Here is a 25509-nt window from a genome sequence, read left to right on the forward strand (position 1 = left end):
AGCTACAGCAACACCCACAGCGCAGGGCAAGCCTGAGTCCTCGTCCTGACTGCGCCAGCGCTCACAACCGCTCCCGCGAAGCACACCAGGATCCAAGAAGCAGCCGCACGAGGGCGTGTCGCTGCCACAGTCACTGTTCCCACATGGCTCCAGGGCTCTCAGTGACTAAGACTTGTAAACATGACTGTGCGAAGTTTCTGCCCACACCATCAGCAATAACTGTCATGCCTACAGTTCCGTAAAGCTCACTGCACCCCTGTGAGCACTGGGCCACGCGCTTTCCTGGCTTTCCATCATTTGAGCCCCGAACGAACCCCATTTTATGGTAGAGGAAACGGACACTTGGCCCAGTTAGGCACTGTGCCTAAGTCACAAGAAGAGAACAAGGCAGCCCTGAGCTTCCAGCCCCGAGCTCCTGGCCACTGCACTCCGTCTGCTGCCTGGTGAAGCACTGTGGTCAACACACAGCCCCGTCTGGCTGCAGCAGTTTCACACATTTGATCGATGAGCTTCAGAGCAAGTAAAAGACTTCCATCAGGCATCAGTCAAAACACACTTCCCAAAAAGTGTGGGTGCCTAGAGCAGGGCTAGCAAACCACTTGCAAAGCACCAGAGAGTCAATATTTTAGGCTCCAAGGGCCACATGTTCCGGTTCACAAATTCTCAACTCTGCTCTTACAGAATGAAAGTAACCACAAACAACATGTAAATTAAATGAGCAGGCCTGTTTTCCCATAAAACTTTACTTACAAAAGCAGGAGGGTCAGGTTAGGCTGCAACCTGTGGCCTAGAGCCCAGCAGCTCAGCCCCTGGGGCTCTGAGTCATGGGGGTGACTCTCTGGAGTCTCACCTCAACCAGTGACTGTGCCACCAGGCTAAGCGTCTTCACCTCCTGGCCTCAGTTTTCTCACCTTCAAAATGGAGATGACCTCAGAGTCCACCTCCCAGGTTTTCTGTGGCAATTAAATGAGCTAAAGTACCTGGCACATTATAAATACCCCATCTTTTTTGGAGAACATCCAGGGGAAAGCAAGAAACTACAGCCACATTTGGATTCAGACAACCCTGGAGGTTCAGGGAAGAGAAGAACGGTGGGCCTCAACCTGGACAAGATGGCTCCCAGGAGACTTCCCACATGCTTGGAGACGTTCTTGGTTGTGGTAAGCAGGAGGAGGGCTGCTACCGGCATGGAGTAGGAAGAGGCTGGGGTGTTATGAAACATCCTACAGTGCACAGGACAGCCCCTATGACAAAGGATTATCTATCAACATCAGTAGTGGTGAGGCTGAGAAACTGAGGGCCAACAAACAAGATGATGAAAGGCCTCAAGCCACACCTTCCAACAGCTAAGGGCCTCAGGTGTTTATCCTGGTGAAGACCTGGGGGAGACGACAACTCAGAAAAGACATGATAACCATCCCGATACTCAAAGGGCAGGCTTGTGAAAGAGGAGCCAGGTAGGCTTGTGTGGCCACAGCCCCAGAGAGGCCAGGACACAGCGGCAGCAGGGCTTGGGCTCAAGGTCAACACAGCAGACTCCTCACAGAGAACCTGCCAAGCTTGCCAGGACCCCCGGCCACCCTTCTGCACAAGCAACACTTCCCGCCCCACCTGCTCAGACCAGGTACAGGCAACTGAAAGCAGCTGGACCCAAGGCCATTCCTGAGAACTTGAAATTGGCTTTCTTTTTCATAGCCCCAGTCTTTTTCACAGCCTGTACCAGAAGCCTGGCAGGTACAAGCTGTTATCTTCTGCCTACCCCGGGGAAGAAGTGCAGAAAGCTGGCTGGGATTCCAGTTCCCTGGTGTTTTAGGCTCAGCCACCTCTCTGGCCTGGGACTTCGCTGGCAACTCAGATGGTAAAGAATCCGCCTGCCAAAGCAGGATACAAGTTCAACCCCTGGGTCAGGAAGATTCCCCTGGAGTAGGAAATGACAACCCACTCCAGTATTCTTGCCTGGGAAATCCCATGGACAGAGGAGCCTAGCGCGCTACAGTTTACAGGGTCGCCAAAGAGTCAGGCACGACTTAGCAACTATGTCAACTTAGCACTCCTCTCCATGTGATATGCTGACTCCCAGACCTGCTATTACTTGGAACCAAACATCAAAGGGGTCTACCATTTCAGATGTGCAAACAATACAGTAACGCCCAAGGGGCAATGGCTTACAAGAACCAGGAGCAGAACTCTCCATGGCTGTCTTCACCCTGGCTCCCAGAGACCTTTCCACTAAAGAACACTGTGTACTGCCCCTGAGCGGGGAGAGACAGCCAGCTCCCCTGTCACTTCTTTCCCTAGCTTCTAGACAGCTCTGGCTCCAAAAACAAGAAGGGTCAAGAGCTCACAGCCCCACCCCAGCCTAGAAAACCGTCTCTCATGCCAGGTCTGAACCCACAGTGCAGACACCACTGGTACCTGAGAACGCTTCCATTTGCCCATATCTGGAACAGTGTGGATCTCTTTCTTTGGAATGATGAAGTTCTGAGTGGTGGGAGGGGCATCCTCTGAAGAATCTTGACAAAGAAAATGAGAAAGCAATCAGATAAATGAAATCCTCCCCACCCAACACACACACACGCATGCACGCACGCATGCACGCACACACACACACACACGCACACACACACTTTTAAACCAACACCCAAGCCCTTGCATAACCAGACATGTACTCCCAGGATAAAGTATTGGCTTGTTAAGCCAAACTCACTGGCTTCCTGTCTCCCCTTACTCTGTCTGCAAGGAGCTGGGCAGTGCTGGCAGTGCCCTCAACAACTGATATGTCCAGTGGCTCTGCCATGCTCTCTCCTCCTGCTCTCCAGCCAGGCAAAAAGGTTAGAAAAGTAAAGCCAAGCTGACCTTTTAGACATAAACAGGCAACTCAAAGAAGAAGAAAAAAATGGCCGATAAAATTTAAAAATTACCAACATCCCGAATAAGCAATGAAATGGAAATCAGATGAGACTGCTTTTCTAAATCAGGTCAGCAGATTAAAAACATCTGGCACTGATTGGGGATGGGGAGAGAGGAATGCTCCTGTACTGCTGGTACAGCCTTAGATGGTAGATTCTGCTGAGGGGGCAACTCAGTGCTATCTCTTGAAGTAAAACTATACCCACGTAAGCCATATGGCTTAACACCCATATAAGCCAACAGCAGGAATCAACTCTACAGATGTGCCCTCAAAAATAGACAAAGACATATATAAAAGTGCTTACTACATCGAAAAAATCAGAAACAACCTATCAATCAATCAATAAGGTGACAGGTTAATAATGATATGCCCACAGGATGGAAATCTTCCTGGCTTTTTGAAAAGAATAAAATCTAAATTACTGACATGAGAAAAACAGCCTAAATATTAATAGTTGAAGAAATAAAAGTGCACCATTCAACTTCACAGTAATCCAAGTCTATGCCCCAACCCTTAATGCCAAAGAAGATGAACAGGTCTATGAAGACCTACAAAACCTTCTAGAACTAACACCAAAAACAGACGTCCCTTCATCACAGGGGACGAGAACACAAAAGCAGGAAGTCAAGAGATAACTGGAGTAACAGGCAAGTTTGGCCTTGGAATGGAAAAGGAAGCAGAGCAAAGCCTAACAGAGTTTTGCCAAGAGAACACAATGGTCATAGCAAACTCTTTCTTCCAACAACACTAGAGATGACTCTACACATGGACATCACCAGATAGTCAACACCGAAATCAGACTGAATATATTCTTTGCAGCCAAAGATGGAGAAGCTCTCAACAGTCAGCAAAAAAAAAGATCTGGAGCTGAATGTGACTCAGATCATGAGCTCCTTATTGCAAAATTCAGACTTAAATTGAAGAAAGCAGGGAACACCACTAGACCATTTAAGTATGACCTAAATCAAATCCCTTATGATTATACAGTGGAGGTAATGAATAGATTCAACAGATTAATCTGGAAGACAGAGTGCCTGAAGAACTATGGACAAAGGTTGGTAACACTGTACAGCAGGTGGTGACCAAATGTATCCCAAAGGAAGAGAAATGCAAGAAGGCAAAGTGGTTGAATGAGGAGGCCTTACAAATAGCTGAGAAGAGAAACAAAAGGCAAAGGAGAAAGGGAAGGATATACTCAACTGCATGCAGAGTTCCATAAAATAGAAAGAAGAGATAAGAAAGCCTTAAGTGAACAATGCAAAGAAATAGAGGAAAACAACAGAACGGGAAAGACTAGTATCTCTTCAAAAAAACACTGGGTACCAAGGAAACATTTCATGCAAACATGGGCACAATAAAGGACAGAAACAGTAAGGACCTAACAGAAGCAGAAGAGATTAAGAGGTTGCAAGAATACACAGAAGAATTGTACAAAAAAGATCTTCATGACCCAGATAATCACGATGGTGTGGTCACTCACCTAGAGCCAGACATTCTGGAGTGTGAAGTCAAGTGGGCCTTAGGAAGCATTACTACAAACAAAGCTAGTGGAGGTGACAGAATTCCAGCTGAGCTATTTCAAATCCTAAAAGATAATGCTGTGAAAGTGCTGCACTCAATATGCCAGAAAAATGAGAAAACTCAGCAGTGGCCACAGGACTGGAAAAGGTCAGTTTTCACTCCAATCCCAAAGAAAGGGAATGCCAAAGAAAGTACAAACTACCATACAACTGCGCTTATTTCACACGCTAGCAAGGTAATGCTTAAAGTCTTTCAAGCTAAGTTTCAACAGTACGTAAAACAAGAACTTCCCGACGTACAAGCTGGATTTAGAAAAGGCAGAGGAACCAGAGACCAAATTGCCAATATCCATTGGATCACAGAAAAAGCAAAGGAATTCCAGACAAACATCTACTTCTGCTTCATTGACTACACTAAAGCCTGAGTGGATCACAACAAACTGTGGAAAATTCTTAAGGAGGTGGGAATACCAGACCACCTTACCTGTCTCTTGAGAAACCTGTATGCAGGTCAAGAAGCAATAGTTAAAACCGAACATGGGACAACAGACTGGTTCAAAACTGGGAAAGGAGTAGGTCAAGGCTATATTTTGTCACCCTGTTTAACTTGCATGCAGAGTATATAAAAAGAAATTCTGGGCTGGAAGAATCACAAGCTGGAATCCAGATTGCTGGGAGAAATATCAACAACCTCAGATATGCAGATGACACTACTCTAATGGCAGAAAGGGAAGAACTAAAGAACTTCAACCCAGGTGATCAAAAAAGGGGGGAAATCAAAAAAGAAGGGAGTGAAAATCAAACCATCAATCCTAAAGGAAATCAATCCTGAAATCAATCTTCTTTTACCCTCATCAAGAAGCTCTTTAGTTTTTTGCTTTCTGCTATTAGAGTGGTGTCATCTGCATCAAAAAAGAGGGGAGTGAAAAACTTGGCTTAAAACTCAACATTCAAAAAACTAAGATCACAGCATCCAGTCTCATTATCTCATAGCAAATAGATGGAGAAAAAGTGGAAACAATGACAGATTTTCTTTTCCTGGGCTCCAAAATCACTGCAGACAGTGACTGCAGCCATGAAATTAAGACACTTGCTCCTTGGAAGCAAAGCTATGACTAACCTAGACAGCATATTAAAAAGCAGAGACATCACTTTGCTGACAAAGGTCTGTATAGTCAAAGCTATGGTTTTTCCAGTAGTCACTTACACATCTGAGCATTGGACCACAAAGAAGGCTGAGCACCGAAGAACTGATGCTTTCGAATTGTGGTGCTGGAGAAGACTCTTGAGAATCCCCTGGACTGCAAGGAAATCAAACCATCAATCCTAAAGGAAATCAATCCTGAATATTCACTGGAAGGACTGATGCTGAAACTGAAGCTCCAATACTTTGGCCACCTAATGGGAAGAGCTGATTCACTGGAAAAGACCCTGATGCTGGAAAAGATTCAGGGCAGAAGGAGAAGGGGGCGATAGAGGATGAGATGGTTGGATGGTATCACCAACTCAACGGACACGAATCTGAGCAAACTCCGGGAGAGAGTGAAGGACAGGGAAGCCTGGTGTCACAGTCCATGGTGACACAAAGAGGTGGACAGGACTTAGCAACTGAACTTCAAAAACATACTATATACAATATAATCTTACTGTTGTTAAAAAAAAACTATTTATATACTAACATTAACAATACATATACCTATTAGCTCATGCCTTGAAAAATCTAAACAGTTAAACACCAAAGTTAATAGTTGTCATCTCCAGGAGGTAAGATTTATAAAGGACTTCCACTTTCTAAGCTACACATTACTATTAAAAACTAGCATTATGATACTATTGTAATCATAAATAAACTATTTTAAATGGATTTTCTATATTTTCAGGAGCTAGGGAAAGAAAAACAGAGTAATGTGTGCATCCCATTTAGCTGGAGTCTATGTTTTGCTGCATGGATCTTTCGGTTTGATTATGGAACACTGCCTTCTGAAATCTGAAAAACTGTGAATTCCAAATACACCTATTTTGTAGGTTGGGAGTTGTGGGCCTGAATCTACTATTGGAGGTGTGTCAGATTAGTAAGACCCTTCCTTTAAAAATGAAAACTCTCAAAACTTCCCTGGTGATCCAGTGGTTAAGAATTTGCCTTCCAACCCAGGTGATGCAGGTTTGATCCTTGGTCAAGGAACTAAGATCTCACATCCCAGGGCTACTAAGCCCGTAAGCCACAACTACTAAGGCTGCATGCCACCACGAAGACCCAACGCAGCCAACTAAAAATGTAAATAAATAAAAATGAAAACTCTCAAAAAATAGTTTTAATAAACAAATGAAAATGAAAACTTTCCAAGAAGAGTGATAGCCTATCAGTCACTCACAATGTAATATAAATCTGTCCCAATGCCATCCTCCTAAAACCTAGCTTACATCAGTTATGGGAACAAAGGGAACAAAGTTCTAAGTAGGTTCTAGAACAAGTGACATTTGGGGGACTAGAGCCTTCCTGGAGTGGCCTTGAGGAAAGGAAATGTCCCAGGAGGCCTGGAGACCTAAAGAGAAAGCGGGATGAGAGTAAGGCAAAGCTCTGCCTAATTCAAATTCAACCCAGGGCCAAAAAAAAAGAGACCAGAAACTCTTTTTCTTCAGCCCACCTGTTTTGCAAGTCCTGTTCCCAGAACCTCAAATTGATGACCCTACTATTAGCAAATTGCTACTTCAAGTAAGATGCTAAATTTAAAGCTTTTTAGGTCAGGCCGGTGACCTAATCACATTGTTTTTTGGGAAAATGTATTCCACATTTCAAATTATCTATTTGCAAATGATCCTCAGGAACAGAGCCCTTTTCTAAATTTGAGAGAACTGTTCCTCTCTGCAAGGGAAGAACGCTCCTGACATTATTTCACAGGGTCCTGTTCTCAGAGGAAAAGCTACTTGGAAGTTTTGCATCAAATCACTGATGAAACACATACACAAGCATCAGAATGTGTAATTCCAAATTAAAAAAAAAAAAAAAAGCTTTCAGACTTGAAACTATGATCACTGAGGTCAGATCCAATTTCTCTAGCCTCAGATTATCCCTTCTCTGACAAAGGTGACATAGCACAAGCTGGATCTCCAACAACTTCTCAGTATAAGATGGAAATATCCAGGGTTTTAGAGATGTTCCTAAAAACCCTAAAGAGTATATTACCATCTACCATTTGGGAATCTGTCTAAATGTTCAACTCAAACCACCTTTACTGACTGCCACCACGGCCCACGATTTGCCTGCGTCATCCCTGCCAAGAAGAAATAAGGAAACAGGCTCACAGAGGCCACAGCTTGCCAGGTAGACCCAAGTTTACGTAACTCCAAGATTCAAGGTTTTTATCACTACACTGAGTTAAGTAGTTCTTCTACTACTTGTTCCTAAACATCCTGAGTTTCAAACTTCAAAGAAGGACCACCTCCTGGGAACCTGAACCTTCTCAGACATACAGAATTCCCTCAGCCCACCTCTATCTCAGTGCCTAGGTTCTCGCCCCTACACCTCCCGCCACCCATCTTCAGGGACACATTCATCTCACTGATAATTCTGGTTGCCTTATATACCCTGATGCCATTACCAGAACTCCTAAGGACATATGCACAGAAGTTCTGTACCAAGTAAAATAAATGTCTGGTTTCAGTTGCCTTGACAGACCATACCCAACTCTTTTGCAACCCCATGGACTGTAGCCTGCCAGGCTCCTCCATCCATGGGATTTTCCAGGCAAGAGTACTGGAGTGGGCTGCCATTTCCTTCTCCAGGAGAACTTCCTGAGCCAGGGATCAAACCGGAGTCTCCTGCACTGCAGGCAGACCCTTTTACCACCTGAGCCACCAAGGAAGCCCTGGCAATGTTCTTGTGGGGGGGGGGGGGGGAGTGCAAGGGTATACCTCTTTGATCTTCAAAATTTCTCCCTCCTGAGACCTTCCCAGAGATTATAAAAGGCAAGCCAGGGTAGAAGGAATATAGAATGGTTTCAAAACACTAGCTGTTTTGAAATAACTGTTTGGACAACCTATTTACACCTCTGACAAAATGTAAAAGTCATCTATCGTCAGTTCTCAGTTCAAGGCAGGGGGAGTGGTCAGCAAACACCCTTCCATTCCCCTAGGTAACCGGTCTCTCTAAGAGGATCCTTTCCCCATCACCTCCATGCCAGTTATTCGAAATAATCTAAAAAGAAACCACTGCCTGTAAATAAAAGTTATAGCAGATGATGCCAGAAAAGTGACTCGTCTCCTTGCACAACCAGCCTTTTTAAATTAGTGGCTTAGACGACCGAGGGGCAGTTTGTCTCGATAACTTCTCAGCCACTGAAACTCGAGTCCCTTTTTCCGAGGGGAAGAGAAGGGAGGTGATAAGGGGAGGTCAGGGAGCGGAGGCAGGCTGGCATAGGGGGTCGAGGCAAGCCCCACGGAGCACCAGCCCCCACCCCCAAGGCAGGGTCTAATAAAGACAGCAGCCCCCATCCGTGGGGTAGGGATGGGGTGCTTCCCCACCAGCTCAAGAGCTGACTTGAGCCCGAACAGCCCAGATGTGGAGAAAGCCTCCTCTTCTGGCCGCGGGGCTCTGCCCACCCGACCCCTCGGGCCGCTCTGGCGCCCCGAGTCCCGGTGTCACGCCCCACTCACCACCCCCTTTCAGCCTCGGGATCCTGCCCTCCCTCCGGACCCTCCCACTCGGGGGCCCGATCAACTCTTGCTCTTTCTCGGGGCCCCAGGAGCGTTTGCCCCTCGAGGTCCTCCAGCTTCCCAACGCCGCTTCCCCTCGCTGAGGCGCCCCCCACACACCACCACCCCTTCCCCGCCCCCACGCCTAGCACCGCCCCCGAGCCCCCGCTCCACACCGGCCCCACCGCCCTACCTGACGGCGTCTGCCGCTCGCCCTCAGCCATCTTCCTCTCGCCGGGAGCCGGCCGGGATGCCTGCCGTACCCTCCCCCCTTTCACCCCTACACCACCCCGCCTTGCCCCGGCCTCACCACGCGCTCAGGGCTGGCTGAAGAGAAACGAGCCCCGGCAGGCTATAACCGAAAACTGAGAATTAAAGTCACCCCAGTGAGGACGTCCGCCATGTTGGTGCGGGGCACTCTGGGAGCATGCCCAGCAACGGCCGGCTCGGGGCGGCCGCACTTAGCGGGGGCGGGGGCGGGGCGGCAGCCATGTTGGTGCGGGGCGCCGGCGAGCATGCGCACCAACGGCCGGCTCGGGGCGGTGCGCTCAGCGAGGGGCGGCGGCCATGTTGGTGGGGGTGCCGGCGAGCATGCGCACCAACGGCCGGCTTGCCGCCCGACGCGCCAACCGCCTGCCAGGAGGGCGCTGGGAGCGCGGCAGCCATGCTTTTGCGGGGCGGCCCCCGCCTGTCATCTTCGAGCCGGGCTCTGACCCGACCCCGAGGACTATTAGAAGACCTGCCTCTGTCAACATGGTTGTGTTTTCCTACCACTCTGAGGGCAGCGCCACCAAAATGACTGAGGGGGGTGCACACCACTGCCTCCCACAGTTTGTGGACGCCTTAATGGAGGTGGGAGAGGGCGAACCGGACGGCGGCCTCCGCCTTGCTCCTCTTCCCGGGCTCCACCGCCTCGTGGGGTTCCCCAACCACTCATTACGCCCGGGTCCCGCCCCGGCCCCGCCCCGCGCTCGCGGCTTAGCCTCCGGGGCCGGAACCGGCTCGAGGCCCCGCCTCACGAGTCCGCCTCTCCCGGGCCGCCCGGCCCGGTGGGTGGGCGCGGGGCCGCCTCTACCGGCTAGCGGCCGTGACTCGGCGACCTTGGCCCGGAGGCTCTAGCAGGGACCCACCGGCGGCGTCGGCGGCGACGCGGACCTTGCCCAGGGGGTCGGACGGAGCGGACTGTGAGTCCGCGGGCGGACTGCAGAGATGTTGGCATTCGCTGCCAGGACCGTTGTGAGTGTGGCCGGGCAGCCGGCCTGGCGGGCCTTGGAGCGGGCCGGGCGGGCGGGCAGCGGACGGGGCCAGCAACGTAGCTACGCCCCAGTGGGAAAACCGGCCGTCGAGGCGCTGGGGCCCGGCGGCCGCTGTCCAACCCAGCTAGGAGCTGCTGGGGTGAGGCCAGCAGATGGACTAACCCCGTTTGGCAGAGGGGGAGACTGAGGCTCAAGGTCAGGAGGCTTTTTGTGGCACTAAATTCCAACGACCCAAGTTGAAATGGATGAAGTTAACAGTTTTATTGTAATTTTAGTCTTAGCGTGTGGGATTTTGTCCCTTTTGTTGTTGTCGTTGTTAGTTGTGTACAGAATGTGTATCTTTTTCTGTTTTTTTTTTTTACCTGTGAGGACCGTGGCTTCGGGCCGCACCTCCACCCTTAGACCCAGAGCCAAGGAGCGGAGAGACCAGGAATGTCTCCCCATGGTTATTCTCTGACTCACACACCTGTCCACGGCTCAGCCTGAGCCATTTCTTCCCCGGCCACTTCTCCAGCCCCATCCAGTTGGTCACCCTTCCTGGGTTGATCAAATGGTCCCTGGGGAGCTGTGTGTGGCCAGAGCCACTCCAGTGAAGGCATCAAGCTGGGCTGCTCAGAAAGTCCCCCGAATTGGGGAAGAAGGCAGGCGGAAGCCCCACGCCCCCGACTTCCACTAGCCCCTCCCCGCAACTTGATTAGCATCTACAAACCCCCACCCCTCCACCCTGACCACCCCCAGTCTTCCCCAGGGCAGCTTGGAGCAGGTGGCACTGCTCTCTGTTTAGATCCCTCTCCTCCGTACTCCTAGTGTATCTCTGTATCTCCCTGTGTTTTTGCCAAGGATATTTAGACACTGCGAGGCCCCGAGGGCTGAGGTACTAATCTACCTTCCCAGAGACTTTTCCAGATATTTCAGGGCCCCAGAGTTCCACCTCCTCCTTGCTGGCGCCACCTGAGCCAGCAAGGTGTTCCCATCCCACAGATGGCCTCTAGGTCATCCTAATGACCTGATCACTGCCAGGAAAACTGAGGCAAAAAGAGACTTGGCCCGCCTTCCCTGGTCAGGCGACTCAAATCTAGCCCAATCCCAAAGCCAGCATTCTTTGGTTTATTTTTAATGCCCAAAGGTCTCTACTGGTAACCCCCAGGTGAATGAACTAGACTCAAGAGAACTAGACTTTAGGGGAAGGGTGGCCCAGAAGGAACCAGATGTCCTGGAGGGAAATGCTCACTGGCTGCCCCTTCCCGGGGTCTCCTCCTCGGCGGCTCCATCCCCAGTGTTCAGGACCATATTCACAGTTACAGTATAACCTTGGTGGTCAAGCAGTTTCTGTCCTCCAGCCAAGTATTCCCTCATCACACAGACCGATGCACATTCCAGCAGGTGGAGTTTTAATACCTCTTGGCCTGACTCCCTGGCACTGGACCCATCCAGGGAAGAAAGGGAAACATTTTCCAGGTTTCCTTCTCCTCCAGTGCACAGCGTTATCCCTCTCATCTGCTCCCCATTCCTCCACTTCTGGAAGCTGGGGAGGATGGAGCAGCTGCTCCCGCGGCAACCACAAGCCCAGATGTCACCACAGCTGCTGCAGCCACTACCCCGTCTGCCTCCCCCTGAATCTTGGCCCTTGTCTTCTCTTTCCAGCCCGGGAAAGTGGCTGCCTCTTGCTAGGTTCTGCTCACCCACTTGGTAGCACAGTTAGGCTTAGAGATCCAGCCCAAGAGGCAGACAGACAGGGCTCAGAACCTCAGTCCTGCCATGGAGAACGGGCAGCAGAAAGAGAAGGTATGAAATGGAGCCTCTGCTGCTTGCCTGCCCACTGCTGCCAGCAGCCTTGGATCTTCTTGTCTCTCTCTCTCTCTGCCAACTCTCACCCTCCTGCCAGGCCACTCAGCTCTCTCTTGGCACAGCACTGTCCCCATGCCATCCCTCTCCCCAACCCACAGGAAAAATCCTAAAGGTACTGTCATCGTCTAGCTCTATCTAATTTTCTCTTCTTCCCTCCTGTTTCTCAACCTGGTACGGGTGGGAGAAAAGGAGGTGGGGACCTCCGGGGGGGGAGCCATCACCTCACCAGCTGGCTGGCTCATCATCCCAGGGTGAGAAAGGCGGGGCCCTATGCATCCAACAGGTGAGAGGCCCATCTGATCTCTGCCGCCCCCCCGGCAGGTGCCATCCATCCTGACTTGGTTCCTGTGAGCCCTGCCAAGATCAGTGGCCCCTCCCCACCCTCCCCCATCCCTACCTGCTTCTCCAGGCCCCTAAGAGGCGGAGACACCTACAGCTGAGGGCTGGGAAACCAGGGCAGGCCCCACCCAAGAGGCTGTCTCTGACACCAGGAATGGGCACATAAGTGCCCAGGACTTCAGCCTTGGGAGCGCCAGGGTCTCCCAGAGCTGGTGAGAGAATGAGCAGGATGTTCTGCTGCCTGCAGGTGAAGCCCCTGGGCCTCCTCAAGCCCTCCTCCTTGATGAAGGTTTCCAGTCGCTTTAAGGCACACCAGGACTCGCTCCCCCGGCTGCCTGTGCCCCCGCTCCAGCAGACCCTGGACCATTATCTCAAGGCACTGCAGCCCATCGTGAGCGAGGAGGAATGGTCCCAAACCAAGCAGCTGGTGGAAGAGTTCCAGACAGCAGGTGGCGTGGGGGAGCGCCTGCAGAAGGGGCTGGAGCGCAGGGCCAGGAAGATGGAGAACTGGGTGAGTGAGAAAGCAGGGGGCACACCAGTCCCTTTGGCGCATGTGGAGGGTGAGGGGAACAGGGCCACTCCCGGGAGGCCTGGGTCGTTGTGAGCGCCCCTCCTGTGGCCTGTTGCTGGCTGCATACCCCCAATTTTCCAACACAGGCTGCTCTGGTGCATCCATTTGCACCATGGAGTTTCCTGAGCACTTACTCTGTGCCCAGCACCAAGCAGGGTGCTGGGTGAGCAAGAAGGACATTGTCAACAGCCTGGTGGGATTGACAGTCAAGTAGAGCAGGGAGAGGACACGTGTGAGGGGACCAGGCCGTATCAGGCAGTGCAGTTCTCTCAAGTGGAGAGGACGGAGCAGGCGTGAGGGTGGAGAGTAGCTTCTTCGCTCCAGAGGGGCAGGGAGGACAGGGCAGAGGCGGTGCTGGGTCTGCGTCAGACAGAGTGGGCAGCGCAGGCACAGGTGGAGACAGCTGGCGGGTTCAGGGACGGGGGCTGGAGTGGGGTGCAGGGGTGGGGGGTCCCAGGAAGCCCCTGGACTGGAGCTCAGTGGGAGGGGGCTGTGGGGTGATCGTATTGACAGTGACTGACTGTTCTGGTTCTGTGTCTCAGTCTTTCACAAAGCTGTGTCCAGCGTGTGCAGGCGTGTCTGCGCTGGTGCCCCGGGCACTTTTCTGTGTTCATCTCACACCCAGCATGAACTTAGGGCTCCCGTGCTGGTGGGAGGGAAGCGCAGGTGGGAACAGGAGCCCATGGGCAGGCTGGCGGGGAGAGGACACAAGTCATTCAGTCCAGGATATGTTTTGGCGTCGGTGGCACTTGCTGATGGGGCTGCGGGGTGGACAGTCCAGGCCTAAAGCAACTCTGTGCAGGGAGGGAAGGAGGGTCGTTGAGACAGAGATGAATGGAGAACCAGAGATGGGTCTGGCCCTGTAAAGTGAGAGATGCTGTGAGGGAGCAGGTGGAAGGGCAGGGGCTGCAGAGAGAGGAGGTGTGAGACGTCAGCCGGCCACCAGCAGAGACGAACCTGCGGTAAGGTCAGAATCTTACTGCATCTGGGATCTGGCAGTTTTCCAACTTTGTTTGTAGCCAGAACTGTTATTTCAGACTTAATCTTCTGGCTAAAAGAGTGGGAGCACCAGCCCGTCTCCACTCACGGGCCCTGGAGGGTTCTGCCCCTGCTCAGCAGATTTTCACTGAGGGAATGCCCCCATCTGCAGGGGCTCCCCTGGATTCCAGAGCTCTGGTCAGAGGCTCTGAGATCTCCAGGGCTGTGGGGGCACTTGGCTGAAGGGCAGCCCAACCTGGCTGTCCCCAAGGGGAGGGAGCTTCTGTCTGCCCCTCCCCATCTACGAATGAGAAAACTGAGGCCCAGGGAGATGGATCGAAGAGCCACACAGCAGCGCTCAAGGAGGCTCCAGGCTAGACAGGAGGGCCTGGCTGATTGGGGACCATGTCTCTAGGTCACAGATCAGCAGACAGCAGTTGCTTACGGGCCTGCTGTGTGACCCAGGCATATTGCCCTTGTTCACCCCTTGCCAGGGGCCAATGGCCAGCAGTTTCCCAAGGGGAGTCCATGTGATAAGAGGCACGTCCTACTGCATTTAAGGTAGATGAGGAAGCACAGTGGGGGTTGAGTCTCCAGGGATTGAAGGACCTGCCACAGAGGGTTGTGCTGGGGGGAGTGTGTAGTGGGGCAGTATTGCTATCAGCACATAAGGTTCAAGGATGATGGTCACCTGCAGGTCCCAAGACAGGAACCTTTAGCTGCATATCCATGGAAATACCCCACCCTGAGCAGAGAGTGGCCAGCCTAGTAGAGAGTCACCTACATCTTGTCACTAGTACAGTGATCTGTCTTTACAGAGGCTCTGAGATGTCTGGGGCTGTGTTCCAGATTGCCCTGACCTTGAGATCCAAGTGGCTGTCCATGCCCTAGCCTGACAGCAGCAAAGCTGAGGGCACAGAAGATCAGGGTTTCTGAGGGCTCCTGCTTCCCTAGAATATGCCCACCTGAGATGGGCAGAAATTTACTTATCGGACTTTGTTTGCATATAACTTTCTCTCTTGCTTCCTTTCTATCAGACGTACATTTTTATTTTCTAAAAGTACTAAAGTCATTGACCTGAAATATGTCAATGAAGAGAAGGAAAAAATGACTGCTGTTTCTCCCTCTGTCCTTCACCCAGCCCCAGGTTTCCTGCCAGTCTTTTTTTCCTTGACAGTGTTGCCTGATTCCCCTTGCTAATGCTGACTGGCTCCATTAGAGGGACGAGGATGGATTGCTGCTGGGTTTACAGGACTGGGGGGTTCTGGATCTGAGCATTCAGTCTGAGAATCTGTGCCCACTAGAGAGGGCAGAGGGCACCCAGCCAGCTCTGTTGGCCCTGGTAGTGAAGGGGCAACCAGGTCCCCATCCATCCCTCCTCACGGGCTCTGGTCCTTCCCCAGCTGTCCGACTGGTGGCTCAAAACAGCCTACCTCCAGTACCGCCAGCCCCTGGTCATCTACTCCAGCCCTGGCGTGATGCTGCCGAAGCAGGACTTTGTGGATCGGCAGGGCCAGCTCCGGTGAGTCACCAAGGTGGGGGCAGAGCTCTGGACCTTCCCAGGGCCCTGATGTCCACTTCCCCCAGGAGAATAGAGGGGCCCCAGCCTTGTTCATTATCTTTCATCCCCCCCACAAATAGCCTTAGGAAGTAGGCAGCATCATCCCTGTTTTATAGATAGGGAAACTGAGGTTAGGAGCAGTGAAGGGACCTGCCCAAGATCACCTTTCAGGACTGACTGACCTGGACATGAAGCAGAATCTTCCTGACTCTTGTTAACCACCAAACTGCAGAGTAGGACTCCTCCCTTTCCCTAAACCTGAGGCTACCACTCACCCCAGTTCTGGCACTTGACCTCTTCCTTCCCACTTTCCTCAGCTGGCCACAAGGGTGACCTTTGCACACAGTCCCGTTTTCCACATTCAGCCATGTCACTTTGCCTTGGCCTCTATTCCAGTTTTACCAGGGATAAAAATACCAGTGACAAGATCTCCTGCCCAAGGACTAGTCAGTCTCTCAGGGCCATATCTGCTTCTTTTAAAGGGACCAGGGCACCCCAGGAAGGACCAGGGGTTCAAGCCCAGAAACTCTAGCCAGCGGCCCCCATGTTGGGGGCCAGGAGCACCCCCATGCGTCAGGCATGGTTGATGTGGCCCAGACGGTTCAGGGAGGAAGGAGCAGGTTGACTGAGATGCCCTGGGGGACACACAGGCCCAGAAACAGGAAGAGATCTAAGAGGGGGGACACCTCAAGCCACTGTCCCCCCAGTCACCCTTCGCCTTCCCCCCACAGTCCTAGGTCCCTCCCTAACTGATGCTTCAGAACAGGGTGAAGGCCTTCCAGGCTCCAGGCTGTGAATCAGGCCCTTGGACCCTCTGAGGATGGAGCCAGCCATAGTCATGCTGCTCAGTAGCACCAAAGTCCTGCCAATTGCTTGGCCAGCACATCACCCTAATCCCTTTCCCTAGAGATTATGCAGAGTGAGACAGAAATACAGGTTCTACACTTGAACTTCTTCAGGCTCTCTAGGCAGTGAGAGGAGTGAAACAACCTCCTTCTGGCTGTCCACACAGCCTTCGGATTTTTACTTTGTCCCTCCAGGTTCGCTGCCAAATTAATCGAGGGTGTGTTGGATTTCAAGGCCATGATTGACAAGTGAGTGGCCCTATCCCCACCCTGTCACCTCCCACCTGGACCGCCTAATTACTACAGCCACTCCAGCAGCCCAGCCCCACCCCCTACCTGACTGCTGAGAAGGCCCAGAGCTCAGTGGCTTTCACTTCCTGCTGACCTAGCCTCTTTGCGGATTGGGGAGGCAGAGCATGGGGATCGGGACACCTGAGTTCTCAGCTCCAGCTACCGTGACCTCCTCCAGGGGAACCTCTCCCAAGAGATCCCTGGAATTGACGTCCCAGCTGAAGAAGGGACCCCAGGGGATGACTCACTGCTTCATCTTCCCTGTGGCAAAGTGAAGCCCAGAGAAGAGAAGGGAATTTCCAGGGTGACTCACAAGTAGGGTGGCTCGCAGGCCTCCTGACCCAGTTGGCCTCCAACAACCACCCCCCTTCCCCTCTTCCCACGCTAAATGGGGGAGGGGGGTGGGCACCAAGGGGCCCAGCACTGCTTGTGTGAGCCCCACTGCCCAACCCAGCCTGCAGCCAGACCCAGGAGCTCCCTATGGATCCCACCTACCTCCCTGTCCCTCTGCCCCTGCAGCGAGACCCTGCCCGTGGAGTACCTGGGGGGCAAGCCACTGTGCATGAACCAGTACTATCAGATCCTATCGTCCTGCCGTGTGCCAGGCCCCAAGCAGGATTTGGTCACCAAGTTCAGCAGGACCAAGAAGCCGCCTATGCACATCACCGTGGTGCATAACTACCAAGTGGGTGATCCCCCTGCAGCTGTTCAACCCCCACATGGTTGCAGGAAGAAGCAGGGCAGGGCTCAGAGTCAGCTTCCCCAACACACTTGCCCATGTGCCCTTGGAACAGGCAGGCCCTGGACCTCTTCTCTCCACTGGGTATCCAGACAGGCCCCGACCCAGGGGAGGCCTGCAAGAGTTAGGGCCTGGTCAGCCCGGGGAGAGCAGTGCAGGGATCTCCTCCCCTTCCTTGCCCTCGGCCTGACGCCGTCCCCTCAGCTGGGCTGGGAGGTGACCGCTGCCTGTCTGAGGCCCCCACAAAACCTCTTCTCTCCACCTGCCTGTGCCCGGACAGTTTTTTGAGTTGGATGTGTACCACAGTGATGGGACACCCCTGACCTCGGATCAGATCTTCACACAGCTGGAGAAGGTCTGGAACTCGTCACTGCAAACCAACAAGGAGCCCGTGGGCATCCTCACCTCCAACCACCGTAACTCCTGGGCCAAGGCCTACAGCACCCTCATCAAAGGTACCCACATCAGGCCCCAGCAACCCCTGTCATGCTGAATCCCCTCGACTCAGAGCGGGCGCTGTTGGCCCCATTGCACATAAGGGAAAACCTCCTTTGGGTTTTGTTAGTTTCTTCTTTCTGTTCAGTAGCAAGTTGCAGTGAGAACACGTCCTCTGACTGAGGAGTCCACCTTCACATCCCCTCCGAATCCCGTGTTGGGCAAGAGCATCTTCCCCAGAATCCACTCCCGTGTTGGATCCCCAGCTGCCTTACTGGCTCTCTCTGTGACCTGGGCTTCTGTTTTCTGAAGGAGGGCAGCAGTGCCTCATGGGGTGCTCTGGGGCTACAGGGCCCTGTTAAAGGAAACTCTAGAGACCTCCCCAGGCCTAACCCTCACCGGCTCCCCACACACACACACACACACATCCCCACAGACAAGGTGAACCGGGAGTCAGTGCACTCCATCCAGAGGAGCATTTTCACCGTGTGCCTGGACGCACCCATGCCTCGGGTCTCGGAAGACACGTACCGCAGCCAGGTGGCGGGCCAGATGCTGCACGGGGGCGGCAGCAAGCTCAACAGTGGCAACCGCTGGTTCGACAAGACACTGCAGGTAAGGAGCTGGCAGGGCCAGGACTCCCACCCCCAACCCGCACCCAGGCTCAGCCCACTGCCACCTCAGGACTTCCTGTCCCTCCCCTGGACTCCGGCGTCCCTGGCTTCCCAGCTTGTAAAGCAAGGGGAAACCAGCAGGTGGACGAGGCTATAATTAGCTGTCTTTCCCAAGCCTGGCCCAGTAACCCCTGTCACCTCCAACACATCCGTCTGTGATCAGGGAGAGCCTGGAATGTGGGGCCAGGCTGAGTGGCACGGTCTTGGTCATGACTTTCCCTCTTACCTGTGAAATGGGGTAGTGGTAGGACTTCTGGGAACAGTAGGTGCGAGGACCCAGAAAGGTCTCTGAGCACAGGATGTGCTTAGCGTGACCTGGGACAGGCGTCCCAAAGTCCCCGGTGAGTGTTAGCTGTTATGAGTAAGAGTAATAAGTCAGCCGAAGTGCTTGAGATGGTTCAGAGCCCCCCCCCCGCAGGGGACCCTGCAGGAGAATGGCTGCTGGGGCCTAGAGCTGTCAGGGACCCCATCTCCCCTGCAGTTCATCGTGGCCGAAGACGGTGCCTGTGGGCTCGTCTACGAGCATGCGGCGGCCGAGGGACCCCCCATCGTCTCCCTCTTGGACCACGTCATTGAGTTCACGTGAGTGTGGGTCTCCCACCCTCCAGCCAGTTCTCCAACTCCTGATGACAGTGACACAGAGGTGACAGACGAGCTCTCAGAGGAGGAATGGCCTTCTTCCTTGTGCTGGGAATCTGTGCTTCTTCAGAGAAAGCCAGAAGGGGGCGTGGGTTTCAGAGTCCATCAGAGCTGGGTTTGCATTCTGGCTTTGCCACTTCTCAGCTCGGTGACCTTGGACAAGTCCCTTCTCCTCCTCCAAGAGTCTCCCTGGACTGGTTCCCTCCTCCCCATTGTAATCCCGGGGATGGACCCAGGTTCTGGAGGCTCCTGGTAGGAGCCTGAGACCTCACATCCTGCGCAGGAAGAGGCCAGAACTTGTGCGGTCTCCCATGGTTCCCTTGCCCATGCCGAAGAAGCTGCGGTTCAACATCACGCCCGAGATCAAGAGCGACATTGAGAAGGCCAAGCAGAGCCTCAGCATGTGAGTGCTCGGAGGGGCTCCTCCAGCCAAAACAAGAGCCAGGTCCGCCATGGTGCCTGCTGGTTCGGAGACTGCCCTCGGCCCCTCTGTGGGGTTGGCAGAGGCTGCTGGGTACTGCTCCTCACTTTCCACCCCCACCCCACCCCCAGCATGATCCAGGACCTGGACATCACGGTAATGGTGTTCCACCACTTTGGGAAGGACTTCCCCAAATCGGAAAAGCTGAGCCCGGATGCCTTCATCCAGATGGCACTGCAGCTGGCCTACTACAGGTACACCCCACACCCTGGGAAGGAGGATGAAGCCTGGGGGCAGGTGGAGGGACCTTCCAGGGGTGAGCTCAGCGCCTTTCCCACCCAGGATCTACGGGCAGGCCTGCGCCACCTACGAAAGCGCCTCTCTGCGCATGTTCCACCTGGGCCGGACCGACACCATCCGCTCAGCTTCCATGGACTCGCTGACCTTCGTCAAGGCCATGGATGATCCCAATGTAACGGTGAGAGGTCGGGGGCAAGGGTGGGAGAGCTGGGTTCGAGCCTTTCTCCCTTCCTTCTTCTTCTGTCAATGCACGTTGAGCATCTACTATATTCCAGACCTGTGGTGGACACTGGGCATCTCATGGAAGATGGAGCTATGGATTTATTGGTGTGGAGCTTTCTGGCAGCCAAAGAGAAAAGGGAACTCCAGTGGATCCTTGAGCAACTCGGGGATTCAGGGCACCACACAGTTGAAACTCCCCGTGTCCCTTTATAGTCGCTCTCTGTGTCTGTGGTTGTGTGTCTGCCGGTCTAGCCCTCCCCTCCATGGTCTGTGTCATACTGTTGTGTTTTTTGACAAAAGTCCTCATATAAGTAGGCCTGCACAGTTTAAACCGAGTTGTTCAAGGGCCAGCCACCAGCAGTGAGCACTTGCCCTATGTCAGGCCTTGGCTGGGGACTGGCCAGTCTGTGCTCTCAGGGAGAACAGAACCTGGAGTGGGGAGTGGGCCCCTGAGGGGGGAGCAGGGACAGGAAGCGTCAGCGCCCTCTCTCCCTCACCTAGGAGCACAAGAAGGTGGAGCTGCTGCGGAAGGCCGTGCAGGCCCACCGAGCCTACACCGACCGGGTGAGCCAGCACCCCCCATCCCTGCTCCCTTGGCCCTGGGCGTGACCCCCTGGCCTGTCCATCCCTGCAGCAAATAGCTGCTCCCCTTAGCATCAGGCACCCCTGCCCTAAGCACTGGGGCACTTGGAGCAATGCTGAACATCCCCATTCTACAGTGGGAGAAACGAAGGCGAGGCCCAGCAACTGCCCTGGGCCCAGGTTGGCCTCTGGATGTTGTGTCAGGCGCCCTTCCCGCTGCCCCAGAGCCCAGGATGCTGAGGGTGTGCACAGTCTAGCGGACCACAGGGTGCCTGCCTTCTGACAGCTTGGGCTGCAGTCCAGGGGTGGAGGTCCGGTTCCCAGCCTAACCCTGAGTGCCTGCACACGCCAGGCTTTGCCCATGTGATGCTCAGGCAACTACTTCAATCAGTGCCACCCCACAGAGGGAGTGCAGTGATTGTCCCTATCTCACAGATGAAGACACTGAGGCCCCAAGATGTCAGTGACCTGCCGAGGTCCCACAGCCAGGATGGGGCCGGGCCACTCAGCTGGAGGCCTGTGCTCTTAGGCTGTACTTTCCGGCCTCCCTAGAGGCAGGGGAATCCCTAGGCCTCAGTTTCTCCATCTGTGAAGTGAGAGCTTTCCTGCCCGGCTGCTCTGGTCTCACTGGTCTGAGGGCCAGTGAGTGGAAGAGCCATCGCCACCAGAGGCTCCTAGGGAGGGCGGCAACTTGTGGGGCTACAGCCCCTGCTCCTGACAGCTCCCCTCCCTCAGGCCATCCGCGGGGAGGCCTTTGACAGGCACCTGCTGGGCCTGAAGCTTCAGGCCATCGAAGACCTAGTGAGTATGCCCGACATCTTCATGGACACCTCCTACGCCATCGCCATGCACTTCAACCTCTCCACCAGCCAGGTGAGCCACTGCCTTAACTGCCGGGGGGTGGGATGGACAGAAGCCAGCGAGGCTGCACCGAGGTCCAAAACCCAGTCACTTGGAGGTGATGTGACTCACACAGGCCACTCCTGAAGCAGCTGAATTCTGGGATCAGGGGCTTGGCTTCACCTCTGGCAGGCTGAAAAGGAGTCGGGACCCCTCCTCTTCCTTGGCTTCATTCACTCACTGATCAGATGCTAAAGAACATCTGATCTAGGCCAGCCTGTGCAGGGCACTGGGATACTGCCCCCAGGGGCTCACAGTCTAGGCAGGACAGTGACAGCCCCCAGGAATGTCAGGGAAATCTGTAGAGAGGTATCACCAGAACTGCACCCCTCAGGACTCGAGGAGAGTCAGCTATCTGCTGAAGACAGGGAGAGGGCGTCTCAGGCAGATCATGGTGGGAGCCCACGTGGAAGGCAGGCTGGTGGCACCGTGGGGCTGGGATGAGAGCCTTGGTCCTGTGCCATCCTTAGGTCCCCGCCAAGACAGACTGTGTCATGTTCTTTGGGCCCGTGGTGCCAGACGGCTATGGCGTCTGCTATAACCCCATGGAGACACACATCAACTTCTCCGTGTCAGCCTACAACAGCTGTGCCGAGACCAATGCAGTCCACCTGGCGCACTATCTGGAGAAGGCACTCCTGGACATGCGGGCTCTGCTCCAGAGCCACCCCCGGGCCAAGCTCTGAGCCCACTGCTCGGCCTGCCGGTGCCACAGCCACCCCGCCTTGGGCTGCGCCACCCACTGGGCTCCACTACTTTGCTCCCTCTTCCCCTGGGCCCCACAGATCTCAGTCAGGGACGGCCACCCTCAGCAGGGCCTGCGGACCCAAGCTGAGTGCCTTTCATGGGTCTTCGCCAGCACCCAGGCTGAGTCCAGAAACTGAACAGGAGGTCGGCCCGGGCACCCAGTGTCTCACTCACAGTGGCCTCCTCCTGGGAAAGGAACTAGCTGAGCTCAGCCCCCATGAGGGTGGGGACTGGACAGGCCCTTCCTCACTAGCTCAGCTCTGCCCAGCTTCTGTTGCCTGCACGGCCAGGCTGAGGTCTGTAGCCCAATCCCTCAACTCCCAAGGACCTAGAGATGAAATTACCTGGAGCTGCAGTCTCCAGGCCTCCCCACAGCTGAGGGGTCAGGGGCGAGGTGTGCTGGTGGCGGGGAAGCCCATTCTGCATCGCAGCGCCATCCGCCTGCTCTTCTGAGGATGTGGCTCAGTGGGCCTCAGTGCGCTTGCTTTCACACAGCTTGATTCCTGAACCATGTCCTGGTTGTATAACAACTTACATGGCAGTTAATAAAGGGGAAATGTGTTGGTAAAGAGTTGTTTCAGCCGAGGAGGCAGGCAGGGCGGGGCAGGTGCCTGGCCCTGCCCTCCCCTGACTTTCCCTGCATCTGGAAGCTGGTGTCTAAGCAGCTAGTGGGCACGCCCCCAGAGGAGCCGAGCTCTCAGGTGTGGGTCAGGAAGCCCAGGGCTGGCTCAGACCTCAGGGCTCTGAGCATGGAGCAGCAGACCCAGGCCCGCATTCTTCAGACACAGCCCTCCTACCTGTGACTTGGGCTTCAGGTAGGGACAGCTCTCCAGGGGCCTTTGGGCTGGGGCCTGGGGTCTGTGGTCTGGGCCCAAGGCTGTATCTGCTGCCCAGCACTGAGCCCAGCAGGAGTGGTGGCTGAGCGGCTGTCTGACCCCAGCCCTCACCACTGCCTGGGGCCACCCAGTCAGAACCTTGTATGTGTCCCCAGCCCCAGTCACCCAGCACAGTCCCCATGTCCTGCCACAGTCAACTGGGCAGCTTATGGAGAGTGGAGGGACTCTGGCCCTAGGGAAGACCCTGGCCCAAAAGGAAGATGCTGAGGGTGGGAGGGACTACCCAGCCTGGGGGTGAGGTGCTTTGTGGCCTGGCTGAGCTGCGCTGTTCACTGAGGGGGGCTGTCTCCGTGTTTCAGAGGATGGAGCAGACTCAGTGCCACACGCCCAAAGCCCCCGGGAGCAAGGAGCGGAGCCCCAGCCCCGTGAGGAGTGGGCGTTGCCAGGGCGGGCCCCTCCCAGCCTGGCCCGTAGGGCGGGTCCCCTTCAGGGACCTCGAGCAGGACCTGAAGAGAATCCCATCATGACAGCACAGAGGCCTTGCTCTGCAGCTGGGGAGCAGCTGGCCCCCGGTGTCCCCAGGCTGGATCTCAGGAAGCAGGGCCCACAGCAGGAGCTGAGTGCTTGCTGTGTGAGCCTCACTAGGCGGGGTGGCTGCCCCGACCCAGCTGAGGGCAGTCAGGGAGGGGAGGCAGTGATGCAGGCCAAGGACACAGCAGGGGCACATGTCCATGACTCCAGAAACTCAGATTTTAAGAACTGCCTGGGGCTGACTACAAGGCAGGATTTTCCCCAAAATGTTATCTTTGTGAGGTCATCCCTTTGCGTTTGGGTTGTTACAGGTCTCATAATGTGGAGGCTCACTCAGTTCTGTAGAGCAGCAAAGTACTGCTTGAGGAAGACACATTTACCTAAAACAGCCCTAATCAGTACTCTGGTGGAACTTCCGGGGGAGGGGAGAGTCAAAGTACCATGAAGATGTAGTCATTATCCCTGGGGTGTGACCTATGACACAGGTCCCTGGACACACAAGGGGAGGTAAGTGTTGGGGAGATCACATACTCCTACATGATCAACTTCTGAAATCCAACCATCTGAATGCTGTGCCACTGTGTTTGGAGTAAAGTTTCCAAGTACAGCACCATGCTTGAAATGCAGAAAGTCCTGCCGTATCCCAAATCGCTTGTCTAGTGGACCTGGGAGAATTAGGTCAGCAGACTGAGGCTGCCCAGAAATAGCCAGACTCTGCCCTGATGCCAGTGATGCAGATGATGAACTCTTTTTTTTTTTTTGCAAAATGAATGAAAAAGAACTGTCATATGTTTATATATTTTGTGTAATACATCATTTGAAATTTGAGAATGTAATATATATATAATTAATAAAATCATAAAGAATACTTGGCTTTTGTCTAGATCCTCTGGAAGTTTGTCTCTCTGGGTTGGCATGAACTTGATTTGGGCTCTCCATTGGAGAAGTGCAGTGGCTGGAATCAAGGGCAGGCCTGGAGTGGGGATGAGGGAGCCTGCCAGGAGGCTTTGCTGTCTCCAGTGCTCTTGCCTGGAGAATCCCAGAGACAGGGGAGCCTGGTGGGCTGCCGTCTGTGGGGTCACACAGAGTCAGACACGACTGAAGCAACTTAGCAGCAGCAGCAGCAGCAGCAGCAGCAGCAGGGGCTCATGGGCCAGGACCCACACTGGCCTGGGAGGTGGAGAAAGTGGCTATTTCAAAGATGCTCACAAAGCGTTCCCAGGTGGTCCAGGGGCTAAGTCTCCCTGCTCCCAATGCAGGGGGCCCAGGTTCTATACTTGGTTGAAGAGCTGGATCCCACATGTTAACAACTAAGATTCCACATGTCACAGCAAAGATCCCCAATGTGTCAGCTAATATCCAATGCAGCCAAATATTTAAGAAGAAACAAAAACCTATAAACAACAGACTTAATCCAGATTTTTTCTTTAAATGCTTATGAAGTGGAATGAGCGAGGCTTGGTGACCAACTCAATGGGAAAAGATGGAGTTAGGCGAAGTATGCAGTGGGGTGCTGGGCAGTTCTGAGAGCCCAAGCAGGACAGTGTGGACAAGTGCCAACTGGGGTAAAAGCAGTGTTTACCTGGGACTTGGGGGAAAAGCCATGGCTCATCAGACAGCCCTGCTGCTGTTTCTCTTGCTGCATTCTAGATTTCCTCTGACTTCTCCAGT

At 53.9% G+C, this 25509-nt stretch overlaps 2 protein-coding genes across 9 annotated transcripts in view; one reads left to right on the plus strand and one right to left on the minus strand.

Moving 5' to 3' along the window:
- Positions 1 to 9441, minus strand: part of PTPA (protein phosphatase 2 phosphatase activator) — a 32690-nt gene extending 23249 nt beyond the window's left edge. For all 3 annotated transcript variants that reach the window (XM_068969639.1, XM_068969641.1, XM_068969638.1), the window contains exons 1-2: positions 9317 to 9441; positions 2416 to 2513 (exon numbers count right to left, since the gene is read on the minus strand). In XM_068969639.1, the coding sequence (XP_068825740.1) occupies positions 2416 to 2513; positions 9317 to 9347 (129 nt within the window). In that variant the 5' untranslated portion in view covers positions 9348 to 9441. The remainder of the gene's footprint in view (positions 1 to 2415; positions 2514 to 9316) is intronic.
- A 786-nt stretch (positions 9442 to 10227) lies between these two features.
- On the plus strand, positions 10228 to 24634 carry CRAT (carnitine O-acetyltransferase). 6 transcript variants are annotated; one of them, XM_068984644.1, is made up of 15 exons: positions 10233 to 10359; positions 12024 to 12164; positions 12814 to 13077; positions 15519 to 15637; positions 16717 to 16770; positions 17332 to 17497; positions 17832 to 18006; positions 18423 to 18601; positions 19142 to 19242; positions 19583 to 19702; positions 19852 to 19974; positions 20063 to 20198; positions 20744 to 20806; positions 21560 to 21697; positions 22195 to 24634. In XM_068984644.1, exons 2-15 carry the CDS (start codon positions 12138 to 12140, stop codon positions 22408 to 22410), a joined length of 1881 nt encoding a protein of 626 aa, XP_068840745.1. In that variant the 5' UTR covers positions 10233 to 10359; positions 12024 to 12137; the 3' UTR covers positions 22411 to 24634. The 6 variants fall into 6 exon arrangements, with proteins under 6 accessions (XP_068840738.1, XP_068840770.1, XP_068840779.1 ...); XM_068984655.1 differs by having other exon boundaries at positions 10233 to 10307; XM_068984637.1 differs by lacking the exon at positions 12024 to 12164 and having other exon boundaries at positions 10228 to 10359.
- The last annotated feature ends 875 nt before the right edge of the window (positions 24635 to 25509 follow it).

This window comes from Capricornis sumatraensis, chromosome 1, assembly GCF_032405125.1.
Source record: "Capricornis sumatraensis isolate serow.1 chromosome 1, serow.2, whole genome shotgun sequence".
In the NCBI taxonomy this organism is placed as follows: domain Eukaryota; kingdom Metazoa; phylum Chordata; class Mammalia; order Artiodactyla; family Bovidae; genus Capricornis; species Capricornis sumatraensis.